This window comes from Nomascus leucogenys, chromosome 2, assembly GCF_006542625.1.
Source record: "Nomascus leucogenys isolate Asia chromosome 2, Asia_NLE_v1, whole genome shotgun sequence".
NCBI classification, from domain to species: domain Eukaryota; kingdom Metazoa; phylum Chordata; class Mammalia; order Primates; family Hylobatidae; genus Nomascus; species Nomascus leucogenys.
The window spans coordinates 144,287,761-144,300,746 of record NC_044382.1 but is presented as its reverse complement, the minus strand read 5'-3'; the positions used below and the strand labels follow the sequence as shown (position 1 = coordinate 144,300,746).

General features: G+C 39.6%; 1 protein-coding gene across 3 annotated transcripts in view; it reads right to left on the bottom strand.

Annotated features, from left to right (window-relative positions):
- WWOX (WW domain containing oxidoreductase) overlaps positions 1-12,986 on the bottom strand; it is a 1,126,706-nt gene that overhangs the window by 1,060,353 nt on the left and 53,367 nt on the right. For all 3 annotated transcript variants that reach the window (XM_030819181.1, XM_030819185.1, XM_003259982.4), the window contains one exon: positions 155-261. In XM_030819181.1, the coding sequence (XP_030675041.1) occupies positions 155-261 (107 nt within the window). The remainder of the gene's footprint in view (positions 1-154; positions 262-12,986) is intronic.

The window sequence follows — 12,986 nt, the reverse complement described above, 5'->3', positions numbered from 1 at the left end:
TTCATTCATAAAACAAACAAAGTGAAGATGACTTTAAAAATAAAGACATGATTCCAAGAGCAATAAACTTTACACACTCCACTAAAATCTCCATGTGGTTAGCCCGGCATGTGTATTTGACAATTAAAAAAAACAACAACAGTCAAGCGCTTACCCATTCTTCTAAAATGCGTGACACTGCTTCACTCGCCCTTGCCATGTTCCTGCAGGCCAAGATCACATGTGCACCATGGAGGGCAAAAGACTTGGCGGTTTCGAACCCTATGGTTTAAAGGAAAGTCAATGTTAGAAAACATAACATCAACACAGTGAGTCATGTTGAATGGACTTTACCGGAGCATCGCTTAAATTACTCCAAGTTCTCGCTGGGCACGGTGGCTCACACTTGTAATCCCAGCATTTTGGGAGGCCGAGGCGGGCAGATCACGAGGTCAGGAGATCGAGACCATGGTGAAACCCCGTATCCACTAAAAATACAAAAAATTAGCTGGGCGTGGTGGCGGGCGCCTGTAGTCCCAGCTACTCAGAGAGGCTGAGGCAGGAGAATGGCGTGAACCCGGGAGGCGGAGCTTGCAGTGAGCCGAGAGTGCGTCACTGCACTCCAGCCTGGGCAACAGAGCGAGACTCCGTCTCAAAAAAAAAAAAAAAAAAAATTACTCCAAGTTCTCAACCAGGGGTGATTTTGATCCCCAGGGGACAGGAACAAATGTCTGGAGACATTTTCAGGGGCCACAGTTGTGGGGTAGAGTCCTACTAGCATCTAGTGGGTAAACACCAGGCATGCTACAAAACATCTTAACATGAACAGTGCAGCCTCCGACAAAACAGAACCAACTGGCCTGGACTGTCAACACCATGATGGTGAGAAAACTTGTCCTAGGGATGCAGTGATTTCAAAGATGAAGACTGGGACATAGAAGAGTTCACAGCATGTCCAGCCATTTAACCATCAATAATAACCAGATCCTATGCTCTACTCTATGGTAAGTGTCCCCAGCACCTCTGCTTCCACCAGTGTTACCTAGGTTTCTTAGCCCCATTTCCTACTGAGAACAATTAGAAAAGGTGGACAAAATAACACACGTGCATACACACCTACATCTGTTTGAAGGCATCAGAAGGGCACTATGACTAAGAATTTTGGGGGGCAAGATCTGCAAAAATTGCAAGGCCAGCATTTGGCAGCTTTTTTCCTTCAAGGCATATTTCATTTCCAGACATAGTGGTTGGAAGCCTGAGGAGATGGGCTGAGCTTTTGGCAATTTTATAACAGGGAAAAAGACATAAATTTGAGCTCAGGACCCAGCAGGAAAGGGCCACGGTAAATACACCAAACCTTTGGTAGGGATCCTAAAGAGTTATACCCTCGCTGTAATAACAAGAGACAGTGCAGCCTTCACAAGAGTGGAAACTCAGCTTCAGGCCTTTTCAATTCCTAGTTTGATTAAAGTGATCAGTCCCTATCTATCCAATTTCCAGAAGCAAGAGAAAATATTCTCTGGAGGAAGATACCATTACCTAGAGTCTCAAATTACCACTATAATTGTTTCAAATACTCATATAAACTCTCAGACATTCAAACAAAATAGCTACGCATACAAAAAGAAAAAACTTCACCAAAAGCCAGAGGGGGAAAAAATGGAAATAAATGCACAGGAGATTCTGTCTAATCAAGCTATTCAGAAACAGTGATTAAAATAAGTCTGACTGAAAAGTTCAAGGAACAAAAAGGCAAGATGGAGAATTTTGCCAGGGAATTAGAAACAATAAAAAAAATCAAATAGATATTCTGAAACTTCAGCAAAATAAGAGTAATAAGAGTAAAGAAAAATTCAACATATAGTTTAACAGAATACAAGACACAGCTGACGACAAGATTAAGGAAACTACAAAACAAGTTAACAAAAAAATCCAAAGTGAAGCACAAAAAGAAAAAATAACACAATAAAACAAAGCACAGAAGAGACATATGAAACACATTCTCCCATGCTCTTACACATACATGTAATCTGAGTTCCAAAAGACGTGAAATAGATTAAGATAAGCAATATTTGAAGACAGAATGGCTGATATACAGTCAAATCAATGACGGATATACAGTCACAAATTCAAGAAGTATCCTGAGCCATAAGCAGAAATATGTATGTGTATGTGTTGATATGTATATGTATAAATGTGTGTGTCTACATGTATGTGTGTGTGTGTATATATATATGTGCAAGCCACAAGCAGAAATGTACGTGTGTGTGTATATATATATATATGTCTGTGTAAGCCACAAACAGAAATATATATGTGAGTGTATATCTGTATGTGTGTATGTGTGTGTAGATACACATATATACACATACATGTCAAAGCAAGGCACATCAGAGTAAAACTGCTAAAAACTGCAGATAGTTTTAAAAGTAGTTAGAGACCGGCTGGGCGCGGTGGCTCACGCTTGTAATCCCAGCACTTTGGGAGGCCGAGGCAGGCGGATCACGAGGTCAGGAGATCGAGACCATGGTGAAACCCCGTCTCTACTAAAAATACAAAAAATTAGCCGGGCGTGGTGGTGGGAGCCTGTAGTCCCAGCTACTCAGAGAGGCTGAGGCAGGAGAATGGCGTGAACCCGGGAGGCAGAGCTTGCAGTGAGCCGAGATCGCACCACTGCACTCCAGCCTGGGCGACAGAGCGAGACTCCGTCTCAAAAAAAAAAAAAAAGAAGGAGTTAGAGACCAGTAGCTACAAGACTGATAGTTATACCACTCAGGAAAATGATGGAAGCCACAGCTGAAAAAAATAAAACTTTCATCTGAGAATTCTATACCTAGTGAAAATATTCTTGAAAAACAAAGGAAGAGAACAAAAATTTTAAGCAAACGAAAGCAGCTTTTTGTTTACCACCTACACTACACCTAGTGTTGCGTATAGACCCACACTAGAGGAAACACTAAAGGATGCTCTTCCGGCAGGAGGAAAATGACCCTAGCTATAAACCCAGAGATGCAGAAAGTAACAAAGAGCAACATAAAGGGTGACAACATGTTAAGATCCAAATGGTAAGAGTGAATTCTGTGAGTTTTAAAATATATAGCAAAAATTACTATATCAATAATAATAACAATGCTTAACATAGGAGGTGAGTAATGGAAGTAAAGTATCCTAAGGTTCTTGTCTTCTCCAGGAAGTGATATAATACTGATTTATACTAGATTTTAGTAAGTCAAAGATTCAAGATGTAAATCTCTACAAATTTAAAAAGCTAATGGAGAAGAAAAGTAGAATGATAAAAAGGCAAGAAAGGAGAGAAGATGACTAGGTACAGTGGCCTGTAATTCTAGCACTGTGGGAGGCCAAGGCATGAGGATCACTTGTGATCAGCTTGGGCAGCATAGCAAAACTCTATCTCTACAAAAATTAAATTTAAAAAAGAAATAGCCAGGTGTGGTGGCAGGTACCTGTAGTCCCAGCTACTCAGAAGGCTGATATCGGGGAATTGCTTGAGTCCAAGAGTTCAAGGCCACAGTGAGCTAAGATTATGCCACTGCACTCTAGCCTGGGTGACAGAGCAAGGCCCTGTCTCAATTTAAATGAAAGAAACAAAGAGAAAGAAAGAGAGAGAGAGAGAAAAGGAAAAGAAAAAAGAGAAAGAAAGAGAGAGAGAGACGGAAAAGAAAAAAGAAAAAGACAGAAGGGAAAGAAGGGAAAGAGGAATATAGAATAACTTAACAGGAAGCCAATAATAAGGTGGTATATTTAAGCCCAAACCCAAATATATCTGTCATTACATTAAATATAAATGGCCTAAAGATGGCAATTAAAAGTTTGTCAGACTGAAGAAAACATAAATATACATAAATTCTCCTTATAAAAGAATGTACATTATGTTTTGTACCTTATTTAAACATAAGGATAAAAAAATTAAAAGAAGGGATCCAGTTTCAGCTTTCTACATATGGCTAGCCAGTTTTCCCAGCACCATTTATTAAATAGGGAATCCTTTCCCCATTTCTTGTTTTTGTCAGGTTTGTCAAAGATCAGATAGTTGTAGATATGCGGCATCATTTCTGAGGGCTCTGTTCTGTTCCATTGATCTATGTCTGTGTTGTGGTACCAGTACCATGCTGTTTTGGTTACTGTAGCCTTGTAGTATAGTTTGAAGTCAGGTAGGGTGATGCCTCCAGCTTTGTTCTTTCGGCTTAGGATTGACTTGGAAATGCGGGCTCTTTTTTGGTTCCATATGAACTTTCAAGTAGTTTTTTCCAATTCTGTGAAGAAAGTCATTGGTAGCTTGATGGGATGGCATTGAATCTATAAATTATCTTGGGCAGTATGGCCATTTTCACGATATTGATTCTTCCAACCCATGAGCATGGAATGTTCTTCCATTTGTTTGTATCCTCTTTTATTTCATTGAGCAGTGGTTTGTAGTTCTCCTTGAAGAGGTCCTTCCCATCCCTTGTAAGTTGGATTCCTAGGTATATTATTCTCTTTGAAGCAATTGTGAATGGGAGTTCACTCATGATTTGGCTCTCTGCTTGTCTGTGATTGGTGTACAAGAATGCTATTCAAGATGGATTAAAGACTTAAATGTTAGACCTAAAACCATTAAAATCCTACAAGAAAACCTAGGCAATACCATTCAGGACATAGGCATGGGCAAGGACTTCATGTCTAAAACACCAAAAGCAATGGCAACAAAAGCCAAAATTGACAAATGGGATCTGATTAAACTAAAGAGCTTCTGCACAGCAAAAGAAACTACCATCAGAGTGAACAGGCAACCTACAGAATGGGAGAAAATTTTTGCAACATACTCATCTAACAAAGGGCTAATATCCAGAATCTACAATGAACTCAAACAAATTTACAAGGAAAAAACAAACAACCCCATCAACAAGTGGGCGAAGGACATGAACAGACACTTCTCAAAAGAAGACATTTATGCAGCCAAAAAACACATGAAAAAATACTCATCATCACTGGCCATCAGAGAAATGCAAATCAAAACCACAGTGAGATACCATCTCACACCAGTTAGAATGGCCATCATTCAAAAGTCAGGAAACAACAGGTGCTGGAGAGGATGTAGAGAAATAGGAACACTTTTACACTGTTGGTGGGACTGTAAACTAGTTCAACCATTGTGGAAGTCAGTGTGGCGATTCCTCGGGGATCTAGAACTAGAAATACCATTTGACCCAGCCATCCCATTACTGGGTATATACCCAAAGGACTATAAATCATGCTGCTATAAAGACACATGCACACTTATGTTTGTTGCGGCACTATTCACAATAGCAAAGAGTTGGAACCAACCCAAATGTCCAACAACAATAGACGGGATTAAGAAAATGTGGCACATATACACCATGGAATACTATGCAGCCATAAAAAATGATGAGTTCCTGTCCTTTGTAGGGACATGGATGAAAATGGAAACCATCATTCTCAGTAAACTATCGCAAGGACAAAAAACCAAACACCGCATGTTCTCACTCATAGGTGGGAATTGAACAATGAGAACTCATGGACACAGGAAGGGGAACATCACACTCCGGGGACTGTTGTGGGGTGGGGGGGAGGGGGAGGGACAGCATTAGGAGATATACCTAATGCTAAATGACGAGTTAATGGGTGCAGCAAAACAACATGGCACATGGATACATATGTAACAAACCTGCACATTGTGCACATGTACCCTAAAACCTAAAGTATAATAAAAAAAAAAGAAAAATAAATAAATCAGTAAGAGAATAGAAAAGGTATACTGTATAACATGGGTCAAAACAAATCTGATACAGAATCTGATACAGCTGTACTAATTTCAGAAAAAAGAGATTCTAAAGCAAGAAGCATTACAAGAGAAAGTGTTGAATATTTCACAATGGTAAATTTCAATCCACCAAGAATACATGACAATTCTAAATTTATATGTACTTAATAATAGAGCCTCTCATATATGTCAAAAATTGACAGAATTAGGAGAATAAATGAGAAATTCACAATTACAATGGGAGATTTTAACATATCCCTCTTAGTAACCGATAAAATAAGCAGACAAACACAAAGCATATAGAAGATTTGAACAACTTAATTGATAAACTGAAAATAATTGAATATGATAAACACTGAAAGCAACAGCAAAATATACTCAAGTACTTCAAGAATACTTACCAAAACTGATAATTTGCAGGGCCAAAAGCAAGTCTCAACGAATTTCAAAAGATTAAAATTAGAAAGCATGCTCTTTGACCGCAGTGGAATTAAATTACAAATCAATAACAAGATCCCAGAAAATTCTCATTTCTGGAAATAGATGTAAAAATAAATATGATATTATGGCTCAAAAAAATTACAATAAAAGTTATAAATATTTTAAACTCAATAATTACAAATACATATACAAACTTAAGGAGTATAGCTAAAGCTATGGTTAAAAGAAAATCTATAGCCTTAACTACATATATTAAAAAGAAGGCCAGGCACAGTGGCTCATGGCTGTAATTCCAGGAATTTTGGTGACCAAGGTGGGTGGATCGCTTGAGCCCAGGAGTTCGACACCAGCCTGGGCAACATGGCAGAATTCCATCTCTACAAAAAATTAGCTAGGCGTGGTGGTACACACCTGTGGTCCCAGCTACTCAGGAGGGTGATCATGCCACTTCACTCCAGCCTGGGTGACAGAGTGAAATCCTGATCCAAAAAAAAAAAAGAAGGAGAGAAAAGATTATCTAAGCATCCAAGATGATCTAAGCATCCATTACATTAGGAAAATAACCCAGCAAATTAAGCCTAAAGAAAGCAGAATGATGGAAATAAAAGGAGAAAGGAGAAACTTATAAATCTAAAACAAACATAAAATACAGAGAAAAAAAAAGCTAAAAGTCTGTCAATTGAAAAAACTAACAAAATTGATAAAGGGCTAGCAAGACTGACAGAGAGACAGAGACAGAAAGAGAGGGGATGAACAACCAATATCAGGGATGAATCAAAGGACATCATTATGCCACATAAAAGCATAAGCAATAAAAGCAAAACTAGACAAGTGAGATTATATAAAACTAAAAAGCTTCTGTATGTTAAAGGAAACAATCAAGACATTGAAAGGGCAAGCTACAAAATAGTAAAAAATACTTGCAATCCTCATAACTGACAGTGTTCATATCCAAACTATATAAGGAACTCCCAAAACCCAATAGCAAAAAAAAAAAAAAAAAGCAAAAAAAAAAACCACAGATTTTAAAAACAAGCAAAGGAACCAAATAGACGTTTCTCCAAAGAAAACATACAAATGGCCAAGTGTATGAAAAGGGGCTCACTGTCACTAATCCTCAGGAAAATGCAAACTGAAACCACAGTGAGATGTTACCTCACACCTGTTAAGATGGTTCTCATCATAAAATGAAAGATAACAAGTGTGGTTGAGGGTGTGGAAACAAGAGCCCCCTTGTGCGTGAGAAACTTACATTCCTTAGTGGAATATAAATTGGTGCAGTCATTATGAAAAACAGTATGGAAGTTCCTCAAAAAATTAAACAAGAATTAAAAATTGCTGCATTATGATCCAGCAATCCTACTTCTGGATACACATCCAAAGGAACTCAAATCAGGATCACAACAATATGTCTGCCCTCTCATGTTCACTGCAGCATTATTCATACTAGCCAAGACATGGAAGCAGCCTAAATTTCCACTGATAAATGAATGGATAAAGGAAATGTGGAAGACACACACACAAACACACTTACACACAAACACACACAATGGAATATTATTCAGCATTGGGAACGAAGGAAATTCTGCTATTTGGAACAACATGGATGAACCTGAAGGACATTATGCTAAGTGAAATAAGCCAGACACAGAAGGACAAATACTACATGATACAATTTATATGAGGAATCTAAGACACTCAAACTCATAGAGGCAAAAAATAGAATGGTGGTTGCAAAGGGCTGAGTGGAGAGAGAAACAAGAAGGTATTAGCCAAAGGCTATAAAGTTTCAGGTATGCCAGATGGAAAGGCCCTAGAGATCTACCATATAGTACTGTGCTCACATTGTATCATGTACCTATAAATTATAATGGTTTCACTGGTATATACTTATTTCCAAACTTATCAAGTTCTATACATCAAATACGTAAGGCTTTTTGTACTCAATCATATCTCAATAAAGTTATTTTTAAAAATGAAAAATAAAGAAAAGGACTACAGATCCTACGAACCCTAAGAAGATCTTAAGATACGGTGAACAACTTTATACCAATGAATTTACAATACAGGTAAAAAAGACAAATTCCTAGAAAAACACTACAAAAAAAGTTGCCACAAGAAGAAATGGAAAACGGAAAAGTTCTATATATTAAAAAAATATGAATCTATATTTTAAAGTCATCTCAAAAAAAGGGGAAAGGAGAGGAAGGGAGGGGAGGGAGGGAGGAAAAAGAACAGGCAGTCTAATCCAGAGCTTGAACACCAAGCCATTGCTCTAAACTAAAAAATACCATATTTTGTAATCTGTGGTGGAAGACCATATAGAGTATAGTACAATAACAAAGTAGTCAATTCTACTAGAGAAGGCAGCAATGTAATTCAGCCAAACCCACGTCAAATGGCCATAAATTATTGTTTATAAGATAATGTTAATAAGCACGGAAAATCGGCATACCGCTCTCTTCCTGACATCACCATGTGAAAGAGCCTAGTAAAGTTCATTCATTCATATCACCCCCACAGGCCTAATCTTCATAGAGAACAGTCTATTTATATAGAATACTTCTCGAGGAAAATGAGCATAGCACAGGGGAAAACTCAAGTTGGACACACCTGTGTTGCTGCCAGTTCTAACCACGTACAAGCTGTGGGATCTAAGGTCACGCCTTGAATCCATGTGAAACTCAGTTATCGTTTCTGTAAAATGGGGAATAAGTGGTAAACATATATTGAGAGCCTAACATAATCATAGTAGGTGGAAAACAAATATTAGTTGCCTGCTTTTTGCAAAATCCTTGGTGTCCTATGCCTCTTCCCCAATTTGTATGACCTACCACATCCAGCACAGTCACTATGACTAAAAAATTAAAACTTTCTCCTAGATGTGCTACCAATGGTAACCCGAGGGCTGAATGACTTTAATACCAACCAGAATTCAAAGAAATCAGCCACAGGCTCCACCATTCCATTTGTCTAAATATGGACTCTGGAGCACAATTTATCCTCATTGTTGAGACAACCTGAAATTATTTTTCGAGATTTTGCCAAATCCCATATTCCAAAATACTTATTACCTAAAGATGACCTCTGATACTTAAATCAAATGCTGAAATAATGCACAAAGGACATCAAACCTGAAGTATTTAACACCTAAATCCATTTGCCTCCCCTTGGGTGTGTGTGTAGTAAAAGGTGTTTGAAGCTGTATCTCCAACCTTTAAAGCAAGACGACAATAATCTCAAATTTACTCATTTTTACCTGTGATGCCAATGTAACCCCTTATCACCGGTGAGCAAAAGACACCTAGATCATTTGGGGAAAATGAGTGAAGTAAAACACCAGGTTTTGTAGCCCAGCTGGCTGGGGGCAGGCACCGAACAAAGTCTTGCTGACTGATCTGTCCCATCAATCAGGCTAATGAGATGCTGACAGCCATATGCAAGCAACACAGTAACCAAACACAACTGCACTTGTGAGCCCGGGATTTCACACACCTAGAAGATCTTGGAGGGAATGGTGGACTCTGGGTCCCTTTGAAATTTCCAGGTCAAAGCAATGATCAGGAATATCTTTCCTCACAATTTCATCACAGGGTATTAAAAAAAATGATGTAAGAGGGTGGAAATGAGAGTAAACACAATTCTTAGTCATTCATTAGCAGCTACTTTTTAACAGATTGAGAAAGCATCGATATAACACAAGGCCAGGCAGGTTCCAGAGCTTGATTGATTGATTGATTGATTGACTGATTGACTGACTGAGACAGAGTCTCACTCTGTCACCCGGGCTGGAGTGCAGTGGTGCAATCTGCAACCTCTGCTCACTAGAACCTCCACCGCAGGGATTCAAGCGATTCTCAGGTCTCAGTCTCCCCAGCAACTGGGATTACAGGCGCGTGCCACCACACCCAGCTAATTTTTGTATTTTTAGTAGAGACGGAGTTTCACCATGTTGGCCAGGCTGGTCTCGAACTCCTAACCTCAAATGATCCACCCACCTCGGCCTTGCAAAGTGCTGGGATTACAGGCGTGAGCCACCACACCCAGTCCAGAGCTTTATTTATCCACTTTCTCAGGTTAACAGTAAGCTCCTTGCGCCTTACAGCCTCCAATCTCCATATTTCGCCAGACCAGCACCCAGTAGGATTCAATCAATATCTGCTGAAGAAACAAATGGTTCTTGCAGACTGCTAATAGGTTGCAGCTCTGGACTATTTTTTAAAAATCCAGGCTGTTTCAAACTGCAACACGATGGCCCTCTTCTTTCCTTTATAATAATGAATAAATATTAAAATCCTGCAAAGACACTGCTCACCGTAGTTTTGAATGATGCTACCAAGAAATCTGTGGGGGAAAAGCATGCCCTTTTTCTATCAAATTTTATTTTCCCAAACAAACCTGTTAAGTCATGCTATCTCACTTGACAAAATAACCCACGGCAAAGGACTTTTTATTACCAGAAAGGGCACATCTGACAAGACAGCAGCAACAGGCTACAGGCTCAAGCTTCCGCCCTCTCTCCTTTAGAGAATTCCTGACAGTAGTTATGGGTAAGCCATCTGTCTCTGTGTCTTGTGAAATTACACTCTGGTTCTTACATCTTCCTTTATCTAAGCAATGCATTACCCGTTGCTAGTCTACTTTTAAAAGCTGCAATAGACAACTCCATTTTCTTACCCTTTACAATTGCCTTTGGAACAGAAACAAAGCATGGCTATTTCAAAAGATGATAGTTTAACAGGAAGGACAATAACACTTTTATAGTAAACCATATCTCTAGAGTGTGGAGTTTTATATAAAAAAAAGTTTAATAATGCTACCTAGTGTTAAAGTCCTAGATAAAACCCAAGAGAATAACATCTCTCACTCTTGTAATACTGCAGCTGACGGCCAGTTTAATTAGCTAAATGTAGTAGTGCTAAGCCTATTCTACACAGTGCCAAAGTTTGTGCAAAATAATGAAGGCAATGGTTTACTAAATTTAATAACCTGATTCATCTTATAAAAAATTAACTTTATGACAATGTTTAAATTGAACTAGCTTAACTGCATGGAGATGGCAAGAGTGTGTTCGGAAGAATATTTAAACCTAGTAATACCAAGAAAATAAAGAAAGACGTTTTAAAGCAATGAACAGCATCAGTTTTTCTAGCACTTGTTACACCAGATCCAACCAGAAAAATGATGTGGCCATGGAGGCTTAATAACTCACTGTCTTGGGTTTCAAGCTTTGAACACAAACATTCAAGTTCTACAAAATGGAAAAGGTGCAAAGTAATTTAAACATTTACTTACCTTATCTTACATAGTTTTCACTCTTTAGAACAGAGGTCACAAACTGATGATCAGAGGACAAGTCAAGCCCACAGACCTGTTTTGTGTGGCCCATACTTTCTTCCCTTCCCTTCCTTCCTTCCCTTTCCTTTCCTTCCTTTTCTTTCCTTCCTTCCTCCCTCCCTTCCTCCTTCTCTCCTTTCTTTTCTCCTTTGCTCCTTCTTTCTCTGTCTCCCTTCCAACCTCTCTTCCTTCCCTCCTTCCTAATTTGAATTAGTTGCCAGCATTAAAACATTGGGGAGATCACAGGTCCAAAGCTAGATGTGTAGCTTCTCTGAAAATGCTTAGGCCACTGGGTCCCCAATCCCATGTGGTGACAGCTTAGCTGAGAAGTCACTGTCAGCTATAGGTAGGGTTTGGGCTTTCTAGTTGGTCATGTTGACCATGGTCATCACCCGTGCTGCTGGCATTACCCACCAGGCCACTGCAGGCACTTGATGCTCAGTGCACATTATCCAGGAAACATCCTTGCTAGAGACATGACTCAAGCCTTACCACAAAACACCCTCAATCACCAAATTTCAAAGAACATCTCCCACTGACCTGGTTGAGATTTTATTTCAACCATGTCAAACCCTACTCTGTCAAGCATGAGAATATTAGGATGCTAGCTATGCCTTAGAAAACCCCGCAGCAACACTTGGCTTTGCGTGGACAGAGAAGCACAAGGGTAGTAGGCTCAGGGATCTGCAGGAACTTGGACCCATGGTGCAAGCTCCCTTGCATTTCACAAATGTCACTGAGTGGTAGCAGAATCTCTGGGCCAAGGACTCTACTGGAAGGAGAGATAAAGATGAAACAGACAAGCAAAAAGGCAGGTTACTTGGCACAAAAAAAAACAGTATCAAGGATTGGGGAGCAACTACCTGTAAATAAATCACATGAATGCAACGGAGATGAAGCTCCATGCAGCAAGCAAAAACTGTGGGACTCCTCTGTAGGCAGCGGGAGCCTTTGGATTTAGGCAGGGAGTAAACACTATGAGTTAATTCATACTATTATTTTATCCATTTACAGTACCTCCAGTGGTCACAGTGGACTCGCTCAAGATACTGTGGCCTTGTGACCAGCCAGGAATGGATGAGGTGCCCTCTTATCCTGAGCGGCTCAAGGTATAAAACAGAAAATCATGTAGGAAGCAAAAAAAATCTACAAAGCCAGTGACCGCCTAAGTCTAGGTGTCCAAGGTGCCCCGTGGGCCACTGGTGAGCTTGTCGAGTTGTCTACCCAGACAGCGAACACAAAGGGAGAAATGGCTTGGGCATGGTGGTGGAGAGCATCAGAGGAGGCAGCCACACCCCATGAGACTCACTGGTAGGTTGGACAGGTGGGGACAGAGTCGCCCACAGAATCCTCACGCACAAAAAACATCAAGGTGGGAACCCTGTCCCCTCAAATACTGACAAAGCTCCCACGGAAGTAGGAGCCAAGAAAAAGGCAGCTTCTTTCC